A 22341-nucleotide genomic window follows, 5' to 3' on the forward strand; every position below is an offset into this window, starting at 1 on the left:
GGAGGGGCAGGCAAAGGGGTGGGAAGGGAAGCGTTGCGAGGGGGGAGGGCAGGGGGATTCTCTCACACTCCCTCCTGCCAGGCAGTTTCCTGTTGGGGGGCGCGGGGGGGGGCTTTAACTCCTTCCTCCCCAGCGCTGGTCCCTGAGAGAACCAGCCTTAGATCCACCCTTTGTTCGCAGGTAGAGAAGACGCGGGAGAGGGCGAAGGCGGCGGAGGACGGGCTTCCACGGAAGCTGGCGCTGCCTGAGGATTGCAGGGGTGCGGCCCCGTCCCTCTTTCGGCTAAGATGCTCCCCGATTAAAATCGGAATAGAGCTGGAAGGGACCTTGGAGGTCTTCTAGTCCAACCCCTCCGCTCAAGCAGGAGACCCTGGGCCATTTCAGACACGTGGCTATCCAGTCTCTTTCTTCTTGAAAACATCGGGAGATGGAACACCCACAACTTCTATTCCATTGATGGAATGTTCTAAGATGATAGAATAACAGAATCAGAGTCAAAAGGGACCTCGGAGGTTTTCTAGTCTGACCCCCTATCATTTCAGACAGATGGTTGTCCAATCTCTTCTTCAAAACTTCCAGTGATGGAACACCCACAACTTCTGGAGGGAATTTCTGTTCCTCTGGTTAATTGTCCTCCCTGTTAGGAAGTTTCTCCTTAATTCCAGGTTGCTTCTCTCCTTGATTAGTTTCCATCCATTGTTTCTTGTCCTGCCTTCTGGTGCTCTGGAGAACAGGTAGACCCTCCCTCTTCTTTGGGGCAGCAGCACCTCAAATGTTGGAAGATGCTAGCATGTCACCGCTGGTCCTTCTTTTCACTAGACTTTCTCTAGACAATAGCATCAAAAAAGGGGGAGAAGACACAAGTCCCCAGGTGATCCTCTGACTCAGAGGAGAGGCAGTGTGGGGTGAGTCCCTTCCTACAAGCCTTACACACACACACACACACACACACACACACACGGTCTCTCACAAGTCACCTGGCTTGGATAGGAACCAAAGTCTTCACACGCACCCTGCCAAATGCACACTTATATGCAGGATTGCTGAAACATGCAACACTCGGAATCTGCCTCTACAGGTGTGTAATTGGCTCAGCCTCAGGAGAAGCTTGACCTGTTGAACCAACTCAGCCTGTTGGGTAGCTTGGGAGTCGCTGTTTGGTGCCCTGCCAGAAAGCCGGGTTAATTCCAGGTTAACCGCAAGGGGAGATGGTGAGTGCGTTGGGAGCCCCAAGAGAGCCTGGAAGAGAAGCAGAAATGGGGGGCACTTGAGAGTGTGCAGAGGACATCTTTCCTGAGCCCCCCAACCGTCTGCAACATCCCCTCCCTCTTTTTTCTGCCACCTTTCCCCCCCCCCTTCCCTGGGCTGATGCTGCATTTGGGCTTGGGGAGAGGGGAGGGGGTAAAGGCTGCCGAAAAAAGAGGGAGGGGGGGCAGTTGCAAAAATACAGGGAGTTCTTGACTTAGTTCATTTAGTGACCATTTGAAGTTACAAGGGCACTGAAAAGAGTGACCGATGACCATTTTTCACGCTTAAGACCGTTTGAGCTTTCCCATGGTCATGTGATCAAAATTCTGATTCTTGGCAACTGGTTCGTATTGATGACGTTTGCTGTGTTCCGTGGTCACGTGATCCCCTTTTGCGACCTTCTGACAAGCCAAGTCAATGGGAAAACCAGATTCACTTAGCGACCGTACGACTAACTTAGCAACTGCAGGGCTTCACTTAACAAAAAGTGGCAAGAAAGGTCGTAAAAATGGGGCAAAATTCACTTAACAAATGTCTCACTTAGCAGCAGAAATTTTGGGCTGAATTGTGGCCGTAAGGCAAGGCCCATCTGTGCCACATTTGGAGAATTTGAACAGAATTGGGAACTTTGTGGAAATTTCTCCATCTGATTGTCTTCCCCTGTCCTGGTCTTTTCAATTTCTCTCTGCAGCCTTGGGAATCCTATCCTGGGGACCCCACCCCACCCTGCAGACCCCAGGCCCAACCCTGCTTAGCTTCCAGCCCAGACAAGCCCCTGCCAGGTGCTCTCTGGGAATCCGAGGGCCGCTTTGGCCCCCCATCTCCGGCTGTTGAGCAGAGCAGGGGCTGAGGGAGAGGGGGGCCGGGAGGGGGCAGAGGGGAGGGGGTCCTGGGTTTCTCAGCTGAGCTGGGGGAAGGGCCCCAAGGGTGGTCTTTCAGCCCCCAACTCCCTCCAATGGGGAGGACGGTGTCTCGCGGGGCCCAGGAGGGGAGATGGCCCCAATGCAAGGAAGAAACCCCCCAAAAGCCTCTTGGGGAAGCGTAAATGGATGAATGAAATCAAAGGGTCTGGGGACCCCCACAGTGGGAAAAGAAACATGGCAGAGAGCAAGTCAAAGGGAGCTCTTTGCCTTTGGCCTGCAACCCCCTGAATGTCTGGGGGGGGGCGGTTGGGCCCCTGGTTGGAGAAGCTGATCCCTCTCCTTGCCATTCAAAGTAATGCATTTTGCCAGCCCAGGCAGGAGAAGTTCCCAGCCGTCTCAGAGGAAAGGAAAACAAATATGATCCAGATGAGGAGGGAACACACAGCCCAATCCTTCCCTCTCGCTTGTGCAATGCACAGACACGCGTGCCTGAAAGCGAAGCCACGGAAACCGAAGCCACGGAGGGGAGGCTGCCATTCTGCCCTTCTCCCTCCCGAGGGGGATTCTGGGAAAGGAAAGGCTAAGCCCCCCCATGATGCCCTCTCTGTCAATCAGCTGCAAAGTGCAATGGGGGGAAGGGGGAGCAGGCAGCCCCTCCCTCCCTCCCTCCCTCCCCAGATGCCGAACCGGGCAGAGAACAGGCTCTTTGTGGCGAGCTGGGAAAAGCCGCGATTTGCCAGCCAGCCGAGCGTCGCCAGGGCATCTTGGCTGGCACAGCCTCTCCCCGCCCAGCACAAAGGGCCGATTCACCTTTCCTTGCCCGAGGAAGAGGGCGGGGTGTGCACGGTGCTGGCCAAGGGTGCAGTGGTTAGAGCAGCCGGTTCCAAGCAGTGAGGAGGAGGATGGGCAGGGAGGTTGGATCGGAATTCACAACCAGCAACCCAAGGGGGGAATTGAAGTCTTTTTTGGGGGGGGGAAGCTGGGAGGGAGAGAAAAGATGGGGAGAGGGGTCGGGAGGGCCGAGGAGGGGGAGATGAAAGGCGTGATTTCTCCTCCATCCTCCTGTCCTTTTGGGGTCTCTCTGGGAAACAGTGCCAGATTCCATTCATCTAAGGCAGGGCTCTGCAAACTTGGCAACTTTAAGACGTGTGGACTTCAACTCCCAGAATTCCTTAGCCAGCCATGCACTTCTAACATGTTCAGGGGCTGTCACCAAGAAGAGGGAGTCAAGCTATCCTCCAAAGCCCCCCCCCCCCCAGGGCAGGAAAAGAAGCAACGGATGGAAACTCATCAAAGGGAGAAGCAAGCTAGAACTAAGAAAGAAATTCCTGACAGTGAAAACAATGAACCAGTGGAACGGCTTGCCACCGGAAGTTGTGGGTGCTCCATCACTGGAGGTTTTTAAGAAGAAATTGGAGAACCATTTGTCTGAAAGGATGTAGGGTCTCCTGCTTGAGCAGGGGGTTGGTTTAGAAGACCTCCAAAGCCGACTGCTATTCTGGGGCCGATAGGGAGCAGGCCCCCTTTCAAAGGAAGCTCAGCTGAGATTTGGGGTTCAGGAGGAATGAGGCAAAGCAGGGGAGGCCGTGCTGGTCCGTAGCTTGTCTTGCACACTCCCCTGGTGCGTCATTGTGAAGTCACGCCCCAGGAATGCGCTGGGCCTGGTTTTCTGAAGCAATTACGCTTTGGAGAGAAAACACGTGTTGACCAAATCCTCAGGAGCCGAAGGGGGGGGGGGAAGAGCAGCCGCTGGAGAGAAGGAAGGGCTGGGGAAGGGGGGGGGAACACCCCAGCCCCTGTGCAAATGACCCCAAACTGGCTCCTCTGCACATGACCCAGTGCAGTCTCTTTGAGAGGAGGGGGGGGCGAGGGAGGGGGTTATTGCCTTCTATTCTTTTAGAATAGAATTTTTTATTGGCCAAGTGTGATTGGACACACAAGGAATTTGTCTTGGTGCAGATGCTCTCAGTGTACACAAAAGAAAAGATACCTTCATCAAGGTACAACATTTATAACATTTATTTATACAGGTAGCCCTCCAGTTACCGCCACAATTTCTGTTGATAAGCCAGGCATTTGTTAAGTGAGTTTTGCCCCATTTTTACAACTTTTCTTGCCACGGTTGTGAAGTGAAATACTGAAGTTCGTAAGTTAGGAACACGGTCGTTAAGTGAATCTGGCCCCTCCACTGACTATCCTTGTCCAATGGTCGCAAAAATGGATCAGGCGATCCCGGGGACACCGCAGGTGTCACAAAAGACACAAGGTGCCATGGGGGGGGGGGAACCAGATTCTCTCCAGGGACTTTTGAAGACGGAAAGTCCAGGAAAGTTTTAAAGGGAAGGGAGCAACTGACAGGAGCTTCTCTGGATGGTAGGAAGTTCAGGAAAGGGCCCCGCCTGACTTTCACTTCTCACCTGGCAGGGGCCAATCCCATCCCCAGAATGGTTCAGTCCCCCACCCACATGCCCTGGTTCAACCTTCTTCCCTTCTTCTTTTTCTTTCTTCCTTTTTCTTAAAAAAACAACAACCCACAAGCCCTCCCTCATAACTTCCTCCTTTTCTTCCTTTCTTCTTGTCCCTACTTCTTTCCTTCCTCCTCCTTCCTTTTTTCCTTCCTTTCTTCCTTTCTTCCTTCCTTCTTCTTGTCCTCCGTTCCTTCCTTCTTGTCCTTCCTTCCTTCCTTCCTTCCTTCCTTCCTTCCTTCCTTCCTTGTCCTTCCTTCCTTCCCTCTTTTCCTTCCTTCCTTCCTTCCTTCCTTCCTTGCTTCCTTCCTTCCTTCCTTCCTTCCTTCCTTCCTTCCTTCCTTCCTTCCTTCCTTCCTTCCTTCCTTCCTTCCTTCCTTCCTTCCTTCCTTCCTTCCTTCCTTCCTTCCTTCCTTCCTTCTTGTCCTTCCTTCCTTCCTTGTCCTTCCTTCCTTCCTTCCTTCTTGTCCTTCCTTCCTTCCTTCCTTCTTGTCCTTCCTTCCTTCCTTCCTTCCTTCTTGTCCTTCCTTCCTTCCTTCCTTCCTTCCTTCCTTCCTTCCTTCCTTCCTTCCTTCTTGTCCTTCCTTCCTTCCTTCCTTCTTGTCCTTCCTTCCTTCCTTCCTTCCTTCCTTCCTTCCTTCCTTCCTTCCTTCCTTCCTTCCTTCCTTCCTTCCTTCCTTCCTTCCCGTCTGTTTCATGCACTACAGACTAAGGCCACCACTTTTAAAAGCTGGTGGGGGACAAACTCTTTTCACCACCTCCCTGGTGGGACTCCCTGAAGCCCACCCACCCCCTTTGTCTGTTTTGGGGGGAGAAGTGAAGTAGTACTCTGGGTCTGCTTCCCTTTCCGCTCCTGTCCTGCAGGCCGTCCCTGACTTACAGGCATTCATTCAGCCACCCTTCGAAGTTACAACGGTACCGAAAATAGTGACTTGTGACCATTTTTCCCCCTTGCGGCCATTGCAGCCGCCTTGGGGTCAGAGGCTTGGCAGTTGAGTCCCATTTATGACGGGGGTCACGTGATCCCCTTTTGCGACCTCCCGACCAGCAAAGTCAATGGGGGAGGCCAGATTCCCTTAACAACTGTGGCAAGAAATGGGACAAAACTCAATAAATGTTTCCCTGAGTAACAGGAATTTGGGGCTCCCTTGTGGTCGTAAGTCGAGGACCAGCTGCCCCCTTGAAAAACGAGGCCGGGTCTCCGCTCCCTAAGCCCCCTGGCCGTTTCCTGAGGACCAGCCTGGAAAAGCCTGGAGGCAGACGGTGCCCTCCTCCCCTCCTGGCCAAAGCCTTCCGGTTTTTTTCCTTCTCCTTGCCCAAAGTTAGGAAAAATTGCCCTCCAGCTCCCACCCTCCGCAAGGAGACCCTCGTCCAGCAAGGAGATTTTGCTAATGTTCCCCACTGATCTTTTTCTCTTTGTTTTTTTTTTTTTTTTGTCTTCTTGGAAGGAAAAAAAAAGGCCATTTTTGCCTTTTAAAGGCACAGCTCCCCAGGCGGCTGATGCTGATTACTCACCCGAGCCCCCACCCCACCCCCCAGTGTCGTGGGAACCACAGTTGTGGCAGCCGCAGCAGAGCGTTTGTCGTCTTGCGGCTGCCCAGGAGCCTCGTCAGCCTTTTTCTGGGGGGGGGGGGACGCAATGGGGGGGGAAGTTGCAGAAATCTAGGGCAAGACTCAGCCCTCGCTCGCCCCAATGAGACGCTGGCTTTTCTTGCAGGGCACCTCAAATCTTCCCCCAAAATGGGCTCAGCTCATTTAATGCATGTAGTCCACAATGGAGCCCAGGATTTAGGTTGCTAAGACAGATGGTTGTTCAGTGAGTTTTGCCCTGTTTTACGACCTTTCTTGCCACCGTTGTAAAGTGAATCACTGACGGTAAGTTAGCAACTCGGTTGTTAAGCGAAACTGGCTTCCCCATGGACTTTGCTTGTCAGAAGGTTGCAAAAGGGGATCATGTGACCTGGGACACTGCGACCGCCATAAGTGTGAGTCAGTTGCCAAGTGGCCAAATTTTGATCACATAAACCATGGGGATGCTGCAATGGGCATATGTGTGAAAAATGGTCATAAGTCACATTTTTCAGTGCTGTTGTATCTTCGAACGGCCACTAAATGAACTGTTGTTAAGTCAGGACTATCTGTACATCCATGTCACCCTCTTACAACAGGAAGGAGCCTCCTTACACAGGTCATCCTCAACTTACGACCACAAAACTAATAAATAAATAAACAAGTGAATAAACAAAATTTAAAACTGGATCAGGATCAAAAGTTTTGCAAAGTGACATTTTAATCCCACCAACTCATATGATCCCTCACCTCATAACACAGTTGCTGTAGACATCCCATCCCTTCCTCCCTTCCTTCTCCCTCCCTCCTTCTCCCCTCCCCCTTCCTTTTCTTCATTCCTACCTTTCTTCCTCTCCCTCCCTTCCTTCCTTCCTTCTCCCTCCCTCCTTCTCTCCTCCCCTCCCCTTCCTTCCTTTTCTTCCTTCCTACTTTCTTCCTTTTCTTTCCTTCCTTTCTTCTCCCTCTCCCCCCCTTTTCCTTCCTTCCTTCTCCCTCCCTCTCCTCCTCCTCCTCCTTCCTTCCTCCTTCCTTTCTTCTCCTCCTTTTCCTTCCTTCTCCTCCCTCCTTCCTCCCTCCCTCCTCCTTCCTTCCTTCCTTTCTTCCTTCCTTCTTCTTCCTTCCTTTCTTCTCCCTCCCTCCTTCCTTTCCTCCTTTTCTTCCTTCCTTCCTTCCTCCTTCCTTCCTTCCTTTCTTCTTTCTTCCTTTCTTCCTCCCTCCTTCCTTCCTTCCTTCTCCTCCTCCTTCTCTCCTCCCTCCCCTTCCTTCCTTTTCTTCCTTCCTATTTTCTTCCTCTTCCTTCCTTCTCCCTCCCTCCTTCCTTTCCTCCTTTTCTTCCTTCCTACCTTTCTTCCTTTTCCTTCCTTCTCCCTCCCTTTTCCTTCCTCCCCCCCTCCCTCCCTCCCCCCCCCCCTCCTTCCTTCCTTTTCTTCCTTCCTATCTTTCTTCCTCTTCCTTCCTTCTCCCTCCCTCCTTCCTTTCCTCCTTTTCTTCATTCCTACCTTTCTTCCTTCCTTTCTTCTTTCTTTCCTTCTCCCTCCCTCCTCCTTCCTTCCTTCTCCATCCCTTCTTCCTTCCCCTCTTCCTTCCTTCCTTTCCTTCCTTGCCACAGAAATTAAGGGTAGCTATGCCGAACCTGATCCACCTACAGATTTTAGAATCCTTGTTGGATCGCTGCAACGTATTCACTGAAAGGGGGCTAGAATCAAGTTTCTAGTCCACAAAAGAAAACGGAAAAAATAGATGGGAGGTGGAATTCTGCCTAGTAATTCTCCTTATGCCTCCTGTGAGATAGCACTTCCAAATAAAGGGAATCAGAATAGCTTATATTTATTTTTTGCCATTCCTTTCTTCCTGGGTATATGTGGAGCCCCGCTAGACAGTTTTTTTGCTCAGGGGATATGGATTTTAAATGGTTTGTGTTTTTTAAGGCTTTGATAATCTTCATTTAATAGAGTTTTATGGACTATTTGTATTCCGTTTATTGTATTTTGCTGGGGTTTTTCATTTTGTGAGCTGCCCAGAGCCAACATATATGAGATGATTGGCTCTAAAAATTGAATAAATAAATAAATAAATATACTGTATATATATATATATATATATATATATATATATATATACATATATATTCCCGAGTTTTGTGAAGCGTTTAAATGATCTTTTTCCCGACAGTATTACCTGCTCCTTCCAAAGCCTCTTTTTGACAGAGGTCAAGCCTGCCGGCCTGGGAAAAGCTGGGAGACGGCAGAGCAAATGCCTCTCTCAAGGTCGGCTCGCCATTTCCAAGTTTGGTCTGGAAAAAAAAAAAACAGTTTACAAGCCAAGAAATGAGAAGAGCTCAAAGGAGAATATAAATAAAAGGGATTATTTTGGTCCGAGACTTGGCTCGGATGTCCTGACCCACAACAGGGGCTGGAATAAGGAGGAAGGAGCCGAGACGATCGCCAGGAAGGCTCTGGGCTTTTCAGAGTTTGCAAGTCTCACCAAGGGATGCCCAGAGGTCATTTAGTCTGATCCCGGGCAGCTGCCCTCGGAGAACCACGGCAGCATCAGAAAGGCCAAGGGGTGGATGTAGCCGAAGCCGCCTGGAGGAGGGCATCGACGCTGGAGTGGGGAGAAAGCCGTGGGAAATTCCACAGGGAAAAAGTCAGTGGGAATGCAGGCAGGCCGAGCTTTGCAAACCTTGTGAGCCAAGATCCCCGGGAAATATCCTAAGTTTTATTGCTAAACCAACATCATCACCATGGCAACGAGGAACAACAAGCACAATCATATGGCATCCACAGTGGAGATCTGCTGCGTAGGTGGCCAGTCCAGCACACCCCACGCACCGAGGGAGGGAGGGAAAGTCCCATGGGAAGTGGTGGCTCATCAGGCCCAGCTCACTTAGGAAACAAGGGAAGGGGAGACACACACAGAGAGAGTATTAGAGGAGAGGGGGGAGGAAAAGAAGAACAAGAAAGAAAGGAAGGAAGGAAGGAAGGAAGGAAGGAAGAAGAGGAGGAGAGGAAGGAAAAGGAGGAGGAGGAGGAAGAGGACAAAAGAGAGGGAGGGAATTGGAGGGAGAATAGAGATAAATGGAAAGGAGAGAGGGAGGGAAGGAAGGAAAAAAGGAAGAAGAAAATACAAGGCAGAATAGAGAGAAAAAGGAAGAGGAGGGAGGGAGGGAGGGATTGATTTAGGGAGCCTTCCAGTATGAGGTCAATATTTCATTTGTGTGCAATGCTTTGGGAAGAAAGGAAGGTGAAAGAAAAGAGGGGCATAGTGGGTGGGCTGAGTTTCCCCATCGAAGGCAGAAGCTGCTGTCAAAGTCCCCCAGGCGCCCATCTGCCCTCCTGAAGGCAGCCGGCATTTCTCTTCTGCATCCCGGAGACCAAACAAGAGATCAAACCTTCTTCCATCTGTGCCTCGCCTACAAATCTGTCCCCAAAAAGCCCCACAACCAAATAATTCTAGGAACAAAAACTTTTAAAAAAAAATCCTTCTAAAATCAATTTCTTTTAAAAAGGCAACACGTAATCCATGGAATGGCCGAGCGTTCTTCTCTCTTAAAAAGATTTTTTTTTCTGGCTTTGACCAAACAAATATCTACAATAGGAGAGTGTCCAACCTTGTGCACTTCAACTCCCAGAATTCCCCAGCCCGCCCCCCTGGCTGGCTGGGGAATTCTGGGAGTTGAAGTCCACAGGTCTTAGTTACCAAGGTTCAACACCCACACACCCACCCCGGTCTATATTTAAATCAGCAGGTTGGAAAAACCAGGTTAGTTTCCCTCCCAAATCCACCTCATCTCAGTTTGAAGAAGAAAGGTGTCTTTCTCCCCCCCCCCACCTCAAATAAACAGGACCCTTCCCAAGTGAGCAACTTGTGGGCAATGGGAGTTGGAGTCACCCATGGAGCATCCAGCCAACCACAAAGCCTGCAGCGCCCTCCAGTGGCAAGCACGGTCACCTCTACCCAACCTTATACTCCGGGGGAGGAGCTAGAGGAGGCCCCACCCCCTGGCAGAACTACAATGCCCAAGAGCCCTTGGGGAAACTCCACGCCATCTGAATTTCTCCAACTTTGGACTGTCCAACTTCTCCAAATTTCTCATACTTTTTTGGGGGGTGGGGCAGGGAGGAGCAAATGTCAGGGTTATTTTTTTCCTTATCAGCCACTGTGGGTCTTTGGGTGGGGGGGAGGCATCTGGTAGGGTCCCCCTTTGTAATGCTTTGCTCCAGGTCAGCTGCAGCTGGTCTTGCAAGGGGCCAGAGTTTTTATCCTCTTCCTATATGCTACCCACACCTCAATATCCAAAAATAATTCCGGGTTGCTTATTATAATTTTTAAAAATGTAGAAAACACTGAAATTAACAGGAATTAAATAAAACTGGGATCCAAGGGCGTGAGGAGGTGAGGTCCTCTCGCTTATTCCATCAGCCAGCTCCAGCGTAAAACGCCCCCCAATATGACTGACTGTATCCAGTTTTGGTTGCTATATTATAAAAAAGATGTTGAGAATCTGGAAAGAGTGCAGAAAAGAGCAACAAGGATGATTAGGGGATCAAAGGCACATGAAGACCAGTGGTGGGTTTCAATTTTTTTTACTATTGGTTCTGTGGGCGTGACTTAACGGGCGTGGCGTGGCTTGGTGGGTGTGGCAGGGGAAGGATACTGCAAAATCTCCATTTCCTCCTAATCAGCTGGGACTCGGGAGGCAGAGAATAGACGGAGTCGGGGCCAGTCAGAATTTTTACTACCGGTTCTCCGAACTACTCAAAATTTCTGCCACTGGTTCTCCAGAACTGGTCAGAACCTGCTGAAACCCACCTCTGATGAAGAGTAGAATTGGGTATGTCTAGTCTAGTGAAAATAAGGCGCAGGAGTGACATAATAGCATCTTCCAATATCTGAGGTGCTGCCACAAAGAAGAGGACGGGGTCAGCCCGATCTCCAAAGCACCAGAAGGCAAGATAAGAAGCAGCGGATAGAAATTAATTGAAGAGAGAAGCAAACCTAGAACTAAGGAGAAAATTCCTGACAAGGAGAACAATTAATGGCTTGCCTCATAAAGTTGTGAATGCTCCAACACTGGAAGCTTTTAAGAAGAGATTGGGCAACCATTTGTCTGAAATGGGATAAGGTCTCCTGCTTGAGCAGAGGGTTGGACTACAGGACCTACAAGGTCCCTTCCAACTCTATTATTCTGTTATGATGCAAAAAAAAAAAAAAGAAAGAAATCAAGAGAACGCATAAAAAGCAGAATTAATAAAGAGAGCCTGCTCAGTCGGCCCACTCAAGAGTTTGCATTGCACAATCTGGGAGGGATTACACCTTGTTCACCTGCTCCTATGTGATTGCTTTGCCACAATTAAATGCCACAAGAGCATTTAAGCCTCTTTCTCACAATTAACACATCTCGGGGGGTTTAAAACGGAGAACCTTTCCCACCTCGCTGGCCGAATCAAGTGCTCTTTCAGCGTCTTGCAAACTGTCAAGGGCCCTTGTGGGAACTGAGCTCAGGACACAATTCAAGAAGAGGCGGTTAAATAAATTAAAATTAGTTTATAGGGCACTTTATAATGTAGAGCAACTCGGCTCCCTGTTCCAAAAGTCTAACCAACTCTCTCTATTCAACCCCAGAAGGAAGCAGGGGTCTCCAACCTTGGCAACTTTAAGACTTGTGGACTTCAACTCCCAGAATTCCTCAGCCAGTTATGCTGGGAGTTGAAGTCCACAAGTCTTAAAGTTGCCAAGGTTGAAGACCCCTGCTCTAAAGAGGCACTTCTGCTGCTCCCAATGACGCCTTCCTGCCTTATTTGCTTTGCTTGTGGGGTGACTCACCCTTGAAGTGCAACACCCCCCCCACGTGACGGAGCAGCCCCCTCGGGAAGAGAGCTTCCCCCATTACAATTTCTGGGAATCAAATGTGTTAAAGCCGGAAACTCCTTTTATTTTTCCTTTCAAATGTTTGTTCCATTTCCAAAGAAGTCACACTACAGGGAGTCCTCGAGTTATGACCACAATTGAGTCCAGAATTTCTACTGCTAAGCAGGACAGTCTTTAAGTGAGTTTTGTCCCATTTTACAACCTTTCTCGACATGGTTGTTAAGCAAATCAATACAATTGTTAAGAAAGGTTGTAAGTCAAGGACTTACTAGATTATCAGATGGCAAAGTATGAATGTTAGCTTTCCTCTCCCCGTCATCTGGGTTAGCAGTTGAGGGTTTAGCTGGGCTTGTTTCTTCTTTTTTTATAGAACCAAGCTGCTAGTCCTCAAGTCAAGCTTGCTGGAACTGGCAAGAAACTTCCAAAGAAATCATTCTGAGCTCCAGCTGGGCACAGCTCTTGTGTCTTGTGTCTGGCTCTTGTGCTTAGCCCTTCCCTCCCTCCGGGGCCTTTCCTCCCTCACCTTTGGGGCTGCCAAACCGCACCTGCCACCCAGGGAACGACTCTGCCCTCCAGGTTCGAGTGTGGCAGTCCAGTGTCAGCCTCACGCCAGGCACTCCGAGGCAGCGCATCTTTCAGCACTGCCTGCCTTCCTCGGCCTTCGGCTCTCGCAGGTGCCAGGTAAACGGGAGGAGTGGAGGAGCTGTGCCCTTGCAGGTTGGCACAAGCCGAGGAAGGGCTGGAGGGCTTGGAGGGGGGGGGGTCTATGCCAGCTGGATCAGGGAGAGAAGCAGGGAGAACGGCTGATGCCAGGGGCCTTTCAGTGGGTGCCAGCTGCCTGAGACCCAGCTGGCATCTTGGTTGGGGCGTCGGAAGGAGCCCAGGTGGGAGGGCACCAGAGCTACCCAGGAGGGCAGAATTCCAGATCTTTTGAGAGTTTTGGTGCAGATCCCTAGCAGTGACTTTCCAGAAGGAGAAAGTTTTCACCTTCAAATCTGAGAGCTGCTGGTTGTCTGGTCTAAACCAGAGAGGGGGAGAGTTTGTTTGTGGGGGTGGGTGTCAGTTTTATACGGAGTCCTCTCCAGGCTCAGGATGACCCCCAGAAGCTCCACAAAATATTTTTTCTAATCTGCATGCAACACAATGCAACATAGAGCAATTTTTGTTCTATTTGTTTTATTTAGAATGTCTTTATGCCCCCCCCCACTCTCATTGACTCTAGGTGGCTTACAGGCAATTTAAAAAAAACCCCTCAAAATAAAAGAATAAGGAACAGTAAGCCCAGCACCACCAATGCAACGCAATGCAATGCAACACAAGGCAGCGCGATGCAAAGGAATACAAATTGTGTGGGGGAGACTTTGGGGAGTGGTCCCCACCCACCACTCAGAGGCAAAAGAGGGTCCTCTCTGCAGTTCCGGGCACCAAGCCAGGATGCGTCCCAGGAGCGGCAACCAGGATCCTGGCTCAGTACACAGTGCGAGTCAGCATCTCGTGGGAAGCCCAAATGCGGTTCCTTGGTTTGGGTGCGAACTGCGAAGTGTGCAAAATGCAATGCCACCAAATGATCGCCCACCTGTGAACTGCCAATTGTGGACTAGGAAACCGGACCCAGCTGGAGTTTGTGGAGGGGGTTTCAAAAGCCAGGAAATGGAGGTTGGAGTGGAGAACTTCAAGGACGGGGTGAGGGCTCTCCGGCCCTCCTTCAACACTCCCACTCAAGTGGTCTGAATTGCTTTGTGGCGAAGGAGCTGGCTTTATGCCAAGGCAGGATGGAAGGTTTGGGATCTGAGACTGTGGTGGAAATCCAAATTTTTTTACTACCGGTTCTGTGGGCGTGGCCTGGTAGGCGTGCAGGGGCAGGATATTGCAAAATCCCCATTCCCACGCCACTCTGGGGCCAGCCAGAGGTGGCATTTGCCGGTTCTCTGAACTGCTCAAAATTTCCACTACCGGTTGTCCAGAACCTGTCAGAAGCTGCTGGATTTCACTCCTCGTCTGAGAGCTTCCTCCTCCTCCTCCTCCTCCCCCTCATCTCTCAGCCTCAGGGCGATTCCAGGCACAGTTTTTGGGATCCTCAGATGTTGAGGTCCTGTGTTTGGTCCAGGAGAGCTTTAGACCTGGTTTTCAAGCTTGGGCACTTTTAAGGTGGGTGGACTACAAAGCCCAGAACTCCCCAGATGTCATGCAAGTTTAAAATATGTGGACTACAACTCCCAGAATTCCCTAGCCAGCATGAGGAATCCTGGGAGTTGAAGTCCACACATCTGAAAGAAGCCAAGCCTGAAAAACATGAAGCTTTATAGGTGGAGATCTTTCTTCGTTTTATTTATGTCTATGTCAAATTTAGAAATCGCCCATCTCAGTCCACAATGTGACTCAGGGGTGTGTAGTATGTGCGTGTGTGCTTGTGAACAATGCCTGGGCTTGCCTGGAAGATCTTTAAAGAGAGGCTGAAACAGCCCCACCTCCCCAACAGATGGGCAGCAGCCTCAATGGCCAAAAGTGAACCCTGCAAAACTCACAATCCTGGGTCCAACACATTCTGGAAAAAGGTGTTTTCCCAATAGGTTGAAAACACATCTGGTTATGTCATCGATAAACCCCATGGACCCCACCCCCACCCCCCCATCACAATTACCACTGGGCCCACTGATCACGCCTCCTAATTAGCCCACTCTGTATGTGCCCCCCCCATGGAACCAAAAAGGACAGTTGATTAAGGGTGAGGGGCTGGGGAATACTGCCCTTAAAAGGTTTGGGGAGGGGGATGCCACAGGTTAGGTGGGGAGGCATCCCTGGAGTCAGAAGGACCCGTTGAGTATTTAAATTTTTTTTTCTTTTTTGTCACAACAGTATACACAAACAATTATCATAGATAAAACAACATATCTTGAAGAAAATATATATATATATATATATATATGTAAAAAATATGCATCAACTATATTAATTTGATATAATGAAGGGAACAATAGGACAGGAACGGTAGGCACTTCTGTGCTCTTTATTTGTCTTTTAGGTGTTACCCTATAACAGGATAACATGCTGTTGGCGACTTGAAGACTTGTGGACTTCAACTCCCAGAATTCTCCAACCAGCCATTCCTGATTCTTTTCTCCTGCCCCTCTAGAGCGGAGAGATTGTAGAGGAAGGGATTGTGAAAGAATAAGCAGGCCACAAAGGGGGATTCACCTCAAAAAGAACACATTCATGTCAGGGAATTTTGGGAGTTGAAGTCCACAAGGCTGCCAAGCTTGGAGAACTATCATTTTGAGTGTTTCCGTCTATAGATGATTAATAAAGTCGGTAGGGAAATCTTACCCAATACTCCCATTTATATGACTAAGAGGTACAAACTGAAGTACCTCCTGAGGCAAATCTACACAAACAACACTGTAAAGATCACGCGATCAGGATGCCATTAAAAAAATCCACAAATTCCGTATCTTTGAGGTCTTATTTCTGTAAACTGTCCAAAGTCATTGTAAGTGAGTTGGGCAGCCTTATAAATTTTCTTAAGAAAAAAATAAATAAGAGAGAGAGAGAGAGAGAGAGAGAGAGAGAGAGATACACACCCCAAAAACAGGCTGTACAGGGTGAGGGAGGACCCAGGCAGCTTATTGGATATTTTGACAGTGAAATACACAGGTCTAAATAATGCCTGTTTAATAACCTGAAAACTATTTGACCGTTGAGGGTGGTGAATGGGTGATGCCATTTAAAAGGAGTGCAGATGAACCGGAAAGCTGTTGGGACATCTGATGCAGGCATTAAAAGAAAATCAGGTACAGGTAGTCCCAAAGGTGCTTTTTTCAGGAGGCAACTGGACTTTCTGGTTTTTCTTTGAAGACATTTCACTTCTCATCCAAGAAGCTTCTTCAGCTCGGACTGGATGGTGGGGAATGGAAGGATTTACACTCCTTGCAGACAGCTGGTCATTTGCATTCTCTGCAAGGAGTATAAATTCTTCTGTTCCCCACCATCCAGTCAGAGCTGAAGAAGCTTCTTGGATGAGAAGCGAAACGTCTTCAAAGAAAAACCAAAAAGTCCAGTTGCCTCTTGAAAAAGCACTTTGGGGACAACCACGACCTGGATGACGGAGAATCTCCATAGACGTATATAGGTTTCTTCCTTCCTTCCCTTTCCCCCTCCCTCCCTCTGCTTGCTTGCTTGCTTGCTTGCTTGCTTCCTTCCTTCCTTCCTTCCTTCCTTCCTTCCTTCCTTCCTTCCTTCCTTTCTTCCAAAGGGAATGGGGTCCTTCAGTTCTTCCAGCCCCCTCCTCCCCCTCTTTTCCATCCTTCCATCTTTCCCATCATCCCAGCCTCCTCCAGAGAGACGTGACTTCACATCACGTGTCGGAAGGAGGCTCATCTGAGCCTGGACCTTTGTGCCTGAGGGGGGAACTCTGGGTTCCTTGATTCATTTGGATCAGAGCCAGTATTTCTGGCCCAGGCTATTTCCTGCCCTGGCTTACCTCGGAGGGCTGACGTGGGCCAAGACCAGCAGTGCCCCAAAGCCCCTTTTTCTCTCCCTGGCAACAGGGCCCTTGTGGGGTTTCCCCGTTTCTTAGGTGGATTTCAGAGCAAAGAAAAGAATCTGAAATTTCAGACCTGATCCCCACCAGCCACATTCCCTGTACCTCCCAGCCTTTCCTCAAAGCCTTTTTCAAAACAAAATTCAACGCCTGCACTTGCCAAAATTAGCAAAACTGCCAGGTAAGCTGCTCCTCTCTTCCTCATTTGCTCCCAGGCTTACCTGTCCCCTCCAGCCCACTTTGACCCACAGTCGCACCTGCCAATGGCTGGCTCTACATGAGCTGCCACCCTTCTGGATTTACACCTCGCAATTCAGACATTTAGCTCTCCTTGGCAACTGGCTCGTATTTATGACGGCCGCAGTATCCCGGGGTCATGTGACCCCCTTTTGTGACCTTCTGACCAGCAAAACCAATGGGGAAGCCAGGTTCACTTAACAACCATGTTCCTAACTTCATAACTTCAGTGATTCGCTTAACAACTTGGGGCAAGAAAGGGTGTAAAATGGGGCAAAACCCGCTTAACAAGAATCTCACTTAGCAACAGAGAGTTTGTGGTCATAAGTCGAGGACTACCTGTAAGCAGGAAGCCCACAGCGTGGCCAGGGTCAGGGCTAAGGCTAGAACTGGGGTTAGGCTTCCTGTTTACCAGCCTGGCTGGGGAGATTGAAAACACCAAGCAGGTGCCAAGCCAGCTGCCCCAGAGAAGCCTGGAGGGCTGGGGCAGAAATTCAGAGGCAAAATGCACAGAATAGGGAATGAGGCGGGTCCTCACCCCTGCCAGCACCAGGGCTTCTGTGGCATCATGCCAGGTAACCTGGGCTTTAAGCCGGACATTCAGCGGCTTTGTCAAATTACTTACAAATCTTTTAAAAACTATTAATGGGTGCTCTATCCCTGGAGGTTACGAGTCTGAGATGAAAGGTAAGAAGGAAATGCTGTTTCCTGCATCCGGCTGAACCACCTCGGCCTCACCAGGTGAGCTCCAGGTGATTATTGTGTCTTCCAGGGACAGAGAAACGGAGGCCCCAACAAGGAGGTGACTCACCCACCAAACAGGGTGTAGGACCGGCTCTGTGGGACCAGGGTGGCTCCAGAGACCTCTCCGCCCCAAAACAAAACTTGGTGCTGCTTTACTCGCGGGGAGACCTTCCAGGGTTGGGGCAGTGTGGTGGTCCTCCTTTTCGGACTCCTGGCTCGTTTGCGGGTCTGTTAACACAACCGAAGCCTGTAGCATCACTGGGAGGTAAGGAATTTGTATGGATGGATGCAACTTGCGCAGGTTGTGGGGCTGGAGGCTGTTTGGCTCTTTGGATGCTCCCGGGAAGAAGCTGACCAGGAACCCTAATGGGCAAGTGGAACTCCCTGCCACAAGATGCCTGAACAGGCCCAGCTCAGGAGGTTTGGGAAGGATGAAAACAATTTTTTTGGGGGTGGGAAAAACCTGTTGAAAGCTGAGTCCCCAGATGCTAGCTCCTGAGGAGGGGGTGGGAGGGAGGGGGGCTGGATAGTGGAGACCCTTCAATTCTTCCAGGAAATTCTGAAGAAACAGCCCAGTGGCCCAGATGGAGATTGGGAAAGTGGAGGTGAATTATGGAGGTGGCTATGGATTAAATAGAAGATCTCAAACTCTGTATGCTGGTCCCATCTTAGCGAATTTTCTGTTAATTCTAATGTTGTGTTTATTGTTTTAATGTTTTTTAACGTGGTGTCCAACCTTGACCGCTTTAAGATCTATGGACTTCAATTCCCAGAATTCCCCAGCCAGCACAGTTTTAGGTGGCCGTTTTATAGCCTTGTTTGTATTAGGCTATAAGTTGCCCGGAGTCCCCGATACTGAGATGGGCGGCATATAAATCTAAGAAATAAAAATTTTAAAAAAGCACAGCTGAGGGCAGGATCTGCTGACTCCCGCCCTCTCTACAAAGATTTGGGGTGATTTAGAAGCACCCTCCCACAAAAGGAAGCCCAGTTCACCAACAGGGCAGGGGACTCTGCCCTGGGCCCAACTAGCACTTCCAGCTAAGCCTACCTTGCTGTGTTTGTTTCTTTTTTACATTTTTTCTTTTGTAAGCAAACAAACATTTAGTACATTAGTCATTCCTTCCGTGTGACCTTTGGTGTTTTCTTCATGGCTCTCCATCTTTTTATTCTTTATTCTTTCTTCACTTCGATTTAATCCAGGGGTGAAATGCTCCCGGTTCGGACCAGATCACCCGATCCGGTAGTAATGATGGTGGGTGGTTCAGAGAACCGGTAGCAAAAATCCCTGGTCCCCCCACCCCGCCCATGCCCAGCTGAGCCACACGATCATCAGAGGGTTTTTTTTACTTTTAAAAGCATGTTTTCTTCAGCTGAAAAAATGCTTTTAAAAGTTAAAAAAAAGCCTCTGATGATTGCCTGGCTCAGCTGGGATTGCCAGAACCGTTTAAAAGCTTTTTCCCCTCTGGTTATCCCAGCTGAGTTGCCTGATCATCACAGGCTTTTAAAAGCAATTTTTTGTAGAAAAAATGCTTTTAAAAGTTAAAAAAAAAAAAGTTGACCACGCCCACACCAAGCCACACCCACCAAGCCACACCCACAGAACTGGTAATTTTACATTTCACCCCTGATTTAATCTATTACCATTTTTCACAAGTTCCATATTCTAATCATACCATTTTCTTACATAATTATCCGTTGCTTATCTGTATCTTTTTTCTAACCAATGGTAAAATTTGTCCCATATCTTAAAATATGCTGAATCCTCTCTTTCTTTGATCATCAAAGTTAATCTATTTATTTCTGCACAATCTAAAATTTTTTGGATAATTTCTCATTCCAGGGGTATTTTTTCTGCTTTCCAATTTTACGCAAAAACAATTCTTGCTGCTGTTGTTACATGTATAATCGAATAAATATTTTCTTTAGTGATTTTCTCAGGTAGAATACCCAATAAAAACAGCTCCAGTTTTAAATCAATTTCTTCTAACCAACCAAGTCATTTCTTCTAACCAACCCTTTATTTTATACCAATAATTTTTAGCTTCCGGGCATGTCCACCACATATGATAAGAAGATCCTGGTAACTGATGGCATTTCCAGCATTTAGCTGATTTATCTTTAAACATTTTTGCCAGTTTCTCAGGAGGCACATGCCATCCATAAAATATTTTATATTGATTTTCTTTATGTGCAGTGGACATTGTTAATTTGCAGTTCCTCTCCCGTAACTGTTGCTATTTGTCTAGATCTATTGAATATGCAAAATTTTTGGCCCATGCTATCATGGTTTCCTTTACTTGTTCCTCTTCTAACTTGTTGTGTTGTTGTACAGGGTGAAAGGGCAAACATGGCTCCATCTAGGGATGGGATTCAGCCAGTTCGCACCACTTCGGGAGAACCGGTTGTTAACATTCTGAGCAGTTTGGCAAATTGGTTGTTGGAAGAAATCATTAGGGCAGAGAACCGGTTGTTAAATTACTTATATCCCACCACTGGCTCCATCGCAGGGCACAGCTGAGCTGGTCTGATTAATGAACTACAGCTAGTCCTCAGCTTAGGACGCAATTGAACCCCAAAGTTCTGTTGCTAAGGAAGGCAGAAGTTAAATGAGTTTTGCTCCATTTTTGCCACCATCGTTAAGCGAATCATTTGTGTCGTTCAGTGAATCTCATGGCCATTAAATGAATCCAGCTTCCCCCTATTGACTTTGCTTGTCGGAAGCCAGTTGGGAAGGTCACAAAGGGTGATCACATGACCTTGGGACACTGCAACCGTCATAACTATGAGTCTGTTGTCAAGTGCTTGAAGTTCATTAGCGGCCGCTGAAAATTACGACGGCCTTGAAAAATGTGACTTGTGACCGTTTCTCACATTTATGACCTTTTGCACCATCCCCAGGGTCACCTGCTCAGGATTCAGGCACTTGGCAACTGACTCAGAGTTATGACCGTTGCATGATTCCCCTTGTGCAATCGTCTGATGAGCGAAGCCAATGGGGGGAAAGCCAGATTCACTTAACAACGGGGTTACTAACTTATCAACCACAGCATTCCACTTAACGGCTGAGGCAAGAACGGTCGTAAAACGGGGCAAAACCTAACAAATATCTCCCTTAACCACAGAAATTTTGGGCTTCCATGTGAAAGTCAAGAGTTACCTGTATGGTGGAACGCGATGAAACTGCGCCTCACTGTTGCCTCTCTTCTCTCTCCCACCCTCTTTGCAGGTGCCCAGCCATGAGGAGCCCCGCGGAGCCGCTGAGCGCGCTGGGCCGCTGGTACCTGTACGCCCTGCACGGCTACCTGGCGGAGGTGCTGTTCACGGCCACCTGGGACTTCGCCGCGGCGCAGGACTGGCGCTTCCGCGGGGGCAGCAGCGCCTGGGCGCCCTTCATCTACGGCACCTGCGGGCTGATCCTGGAGCGGCTCTACCTGCGCCTGCGGGGCCACTGCCGCCTGCCCACGCGCGCCGCGCTCTACACCGCCTGCATCTACCTGTGGGAGTTCGCCACGGGCGCGCTGCTGCGCCACTTCGGCGCCTGCCCCTGGGACTACAGCCACTTCGCCTACAACTTCATGGGGCTGGTCACGCTGGAGTACGGCGGCTTCTGGTTCGTGGGCTCCATCCTGCTCGAGACCCTGGTCATCCGCAACGTCCTGCGGCTCCGGGTGGACGGCGCCGGGAAGCCCTTCCGGCCTCGCGCCGCTTTTGCGCTCAAAGAGGACTGAGTTGAGGAGGGGGGAGGGGGGGAGTCCCCTCCCCATTTCTGTCTGGGGGAGCCACACCCTGTTTCTGTCCAGAGACCCACCGACTCTGTTTCTGCACGGAGACCCTGTTCCTATCCAGCAGACTCTCCCCACTTCTGCCTTGGAGACCCAGATTGTTTCTATCCGGGAGACCCTCCCTTTAAAAAAATTCAAAAGTTTTGTGACTGGATTGTAATCTTCCAAAAGAAAAAGCCAAAAATTCCACAAAGTGGAGTAACTCTAGGACAAGTTATTGACTTTTAATTAAGGGGAAATTGATTGAGATATTGTTCTGGTCCTGGTCCCGCCCACCGTTTGGGGCCCTGTGATGCTTGCCTACAGTTTTTGACCAAAAAGTTTGCAATTCCCTTCAGAATTTTCTTCACCCCCCTGAGAAACCTTGGTTTGCAAATCAGTAGAGTTTATATGTTTATATGTGTATATACTATATAATCTTTTTGTATGATGTTGTGACAAATAAAATAAATAAATAAAGAGTTGGTTTGAGTGACAACCTAAGATAACCCTTAGCAGGATGTGGGGACCCAATTCCAGAATAGCTTCACACTTAATTTTAAGGCAGGGCCGTCCAACTGTGGCAACTTTAAGAGTTGTGGACTTCAACTCCCAGAATTCCCCAGCCAGCACAGCTGAATTCTGGGGGTTGAAATCCACAAATCTTAAAGTTGCCAACCATGCTTTAAGGCATGATGGCTTAACCACAGTTCCTGGCTGAGCCGTCAAAGGGTTGGGCTTTGCTCCAGACTCTAGGAATAAACTCTGCCTTTCAAACTAGGATTCATGCAAACAAGCCATAAATTTAGAAACCACACAGTGCAATATCCAGGTCGGGATCTCTCCTTCCTCCCTAATCCATGGCGTCACCTGGCCAGGTGGATACGTTGGATTAACAAAACTGGAGCACACAGAGGAAGGATTACAGGCTGCAGGCATCGCTCCCAGCCAAGCTGAGCATTGGATAAAACAACTATTCTTGAAAAGACATGTACAGCAATACTTACACCTACATGCACAACAGATGTAAAAATCTGTGCCAA

General features: G+C 49.1%; 1 protein-coding gene and 1 long non-coding RNA gene across 3 annotated transcripts; one reads left to right on the forward strand and one right to left on the reverse strand.

Moving 5' to 3' along the window:
- Positions 1-1142: 1142 nt before the first annotated feature.
- Positions 1143-20825, reverse strand: LOC131204648 (uncharacterized). Its single transcript, XR_009156616.1, has 3 exons — positions 20695-20825; positions 8324-8438; positions 1143-1239 (listed from the first exon to the last, which is right to left on the reverse strand). It is a non-coding gene; the product is annotated as an uncharacterized LOC131204648 (long non-coding RNA).
- Positions 12626-21417, forward strand: LOC131204647 (transmembrane protein 229B-like). 2 transcript variants are annotated; one of them, XM_058196128.1, is made up of 2 exons: positions 12626-12697; positions 20764-21417. In XM_058196128.1, exon 2 carries the CDS (start codon positions 20774-20776, stop codon positions 21263-21265), a length of 492 nt encoding a protein of 163 aa, XP_058052111.1. In that variant the 5' UTR covers positions 12626-12697; positions 20764-20773; the 3' UTR covers positions 21266-21417. The 2 variants fall into 2 exon arrangements, with proteins under 2 accessions (XP_058052111.1, XP_058052110.1); XM_058196127.1 differs by lacking the exon at positions 12626-12697 and adding an exon at positions 17433-17799.
- The last annotated feature ends 924 nt before the right edge of the window (positions 21418-22341 follow it).

Source organism: Ahaetulla prasina, chromosome 10 (genome assembly GCF_028640845.1).
Source record: "Ahaetulla prasina isolate Xishuangbanna chromosome 10, ASM2864084v1, whole genome shotgun sequence".
NCBI classification, from domain to species: Eukaryota; Metazoa; Chordata; class Lepidosauria; order Squamata; family Colubridae; genus Ahaetulla; species Ahaetulla prasina.

Excerpts from the sequence above, each read along its gene's own strand:
- LOC131204647 (XM_058196128.1), top strand. The coding sequence starts at position 20,774 with ATGAGGAGCCCCGCGGAGCCGCTGAGCGCGCTGGGCCGCTGGTACCTG.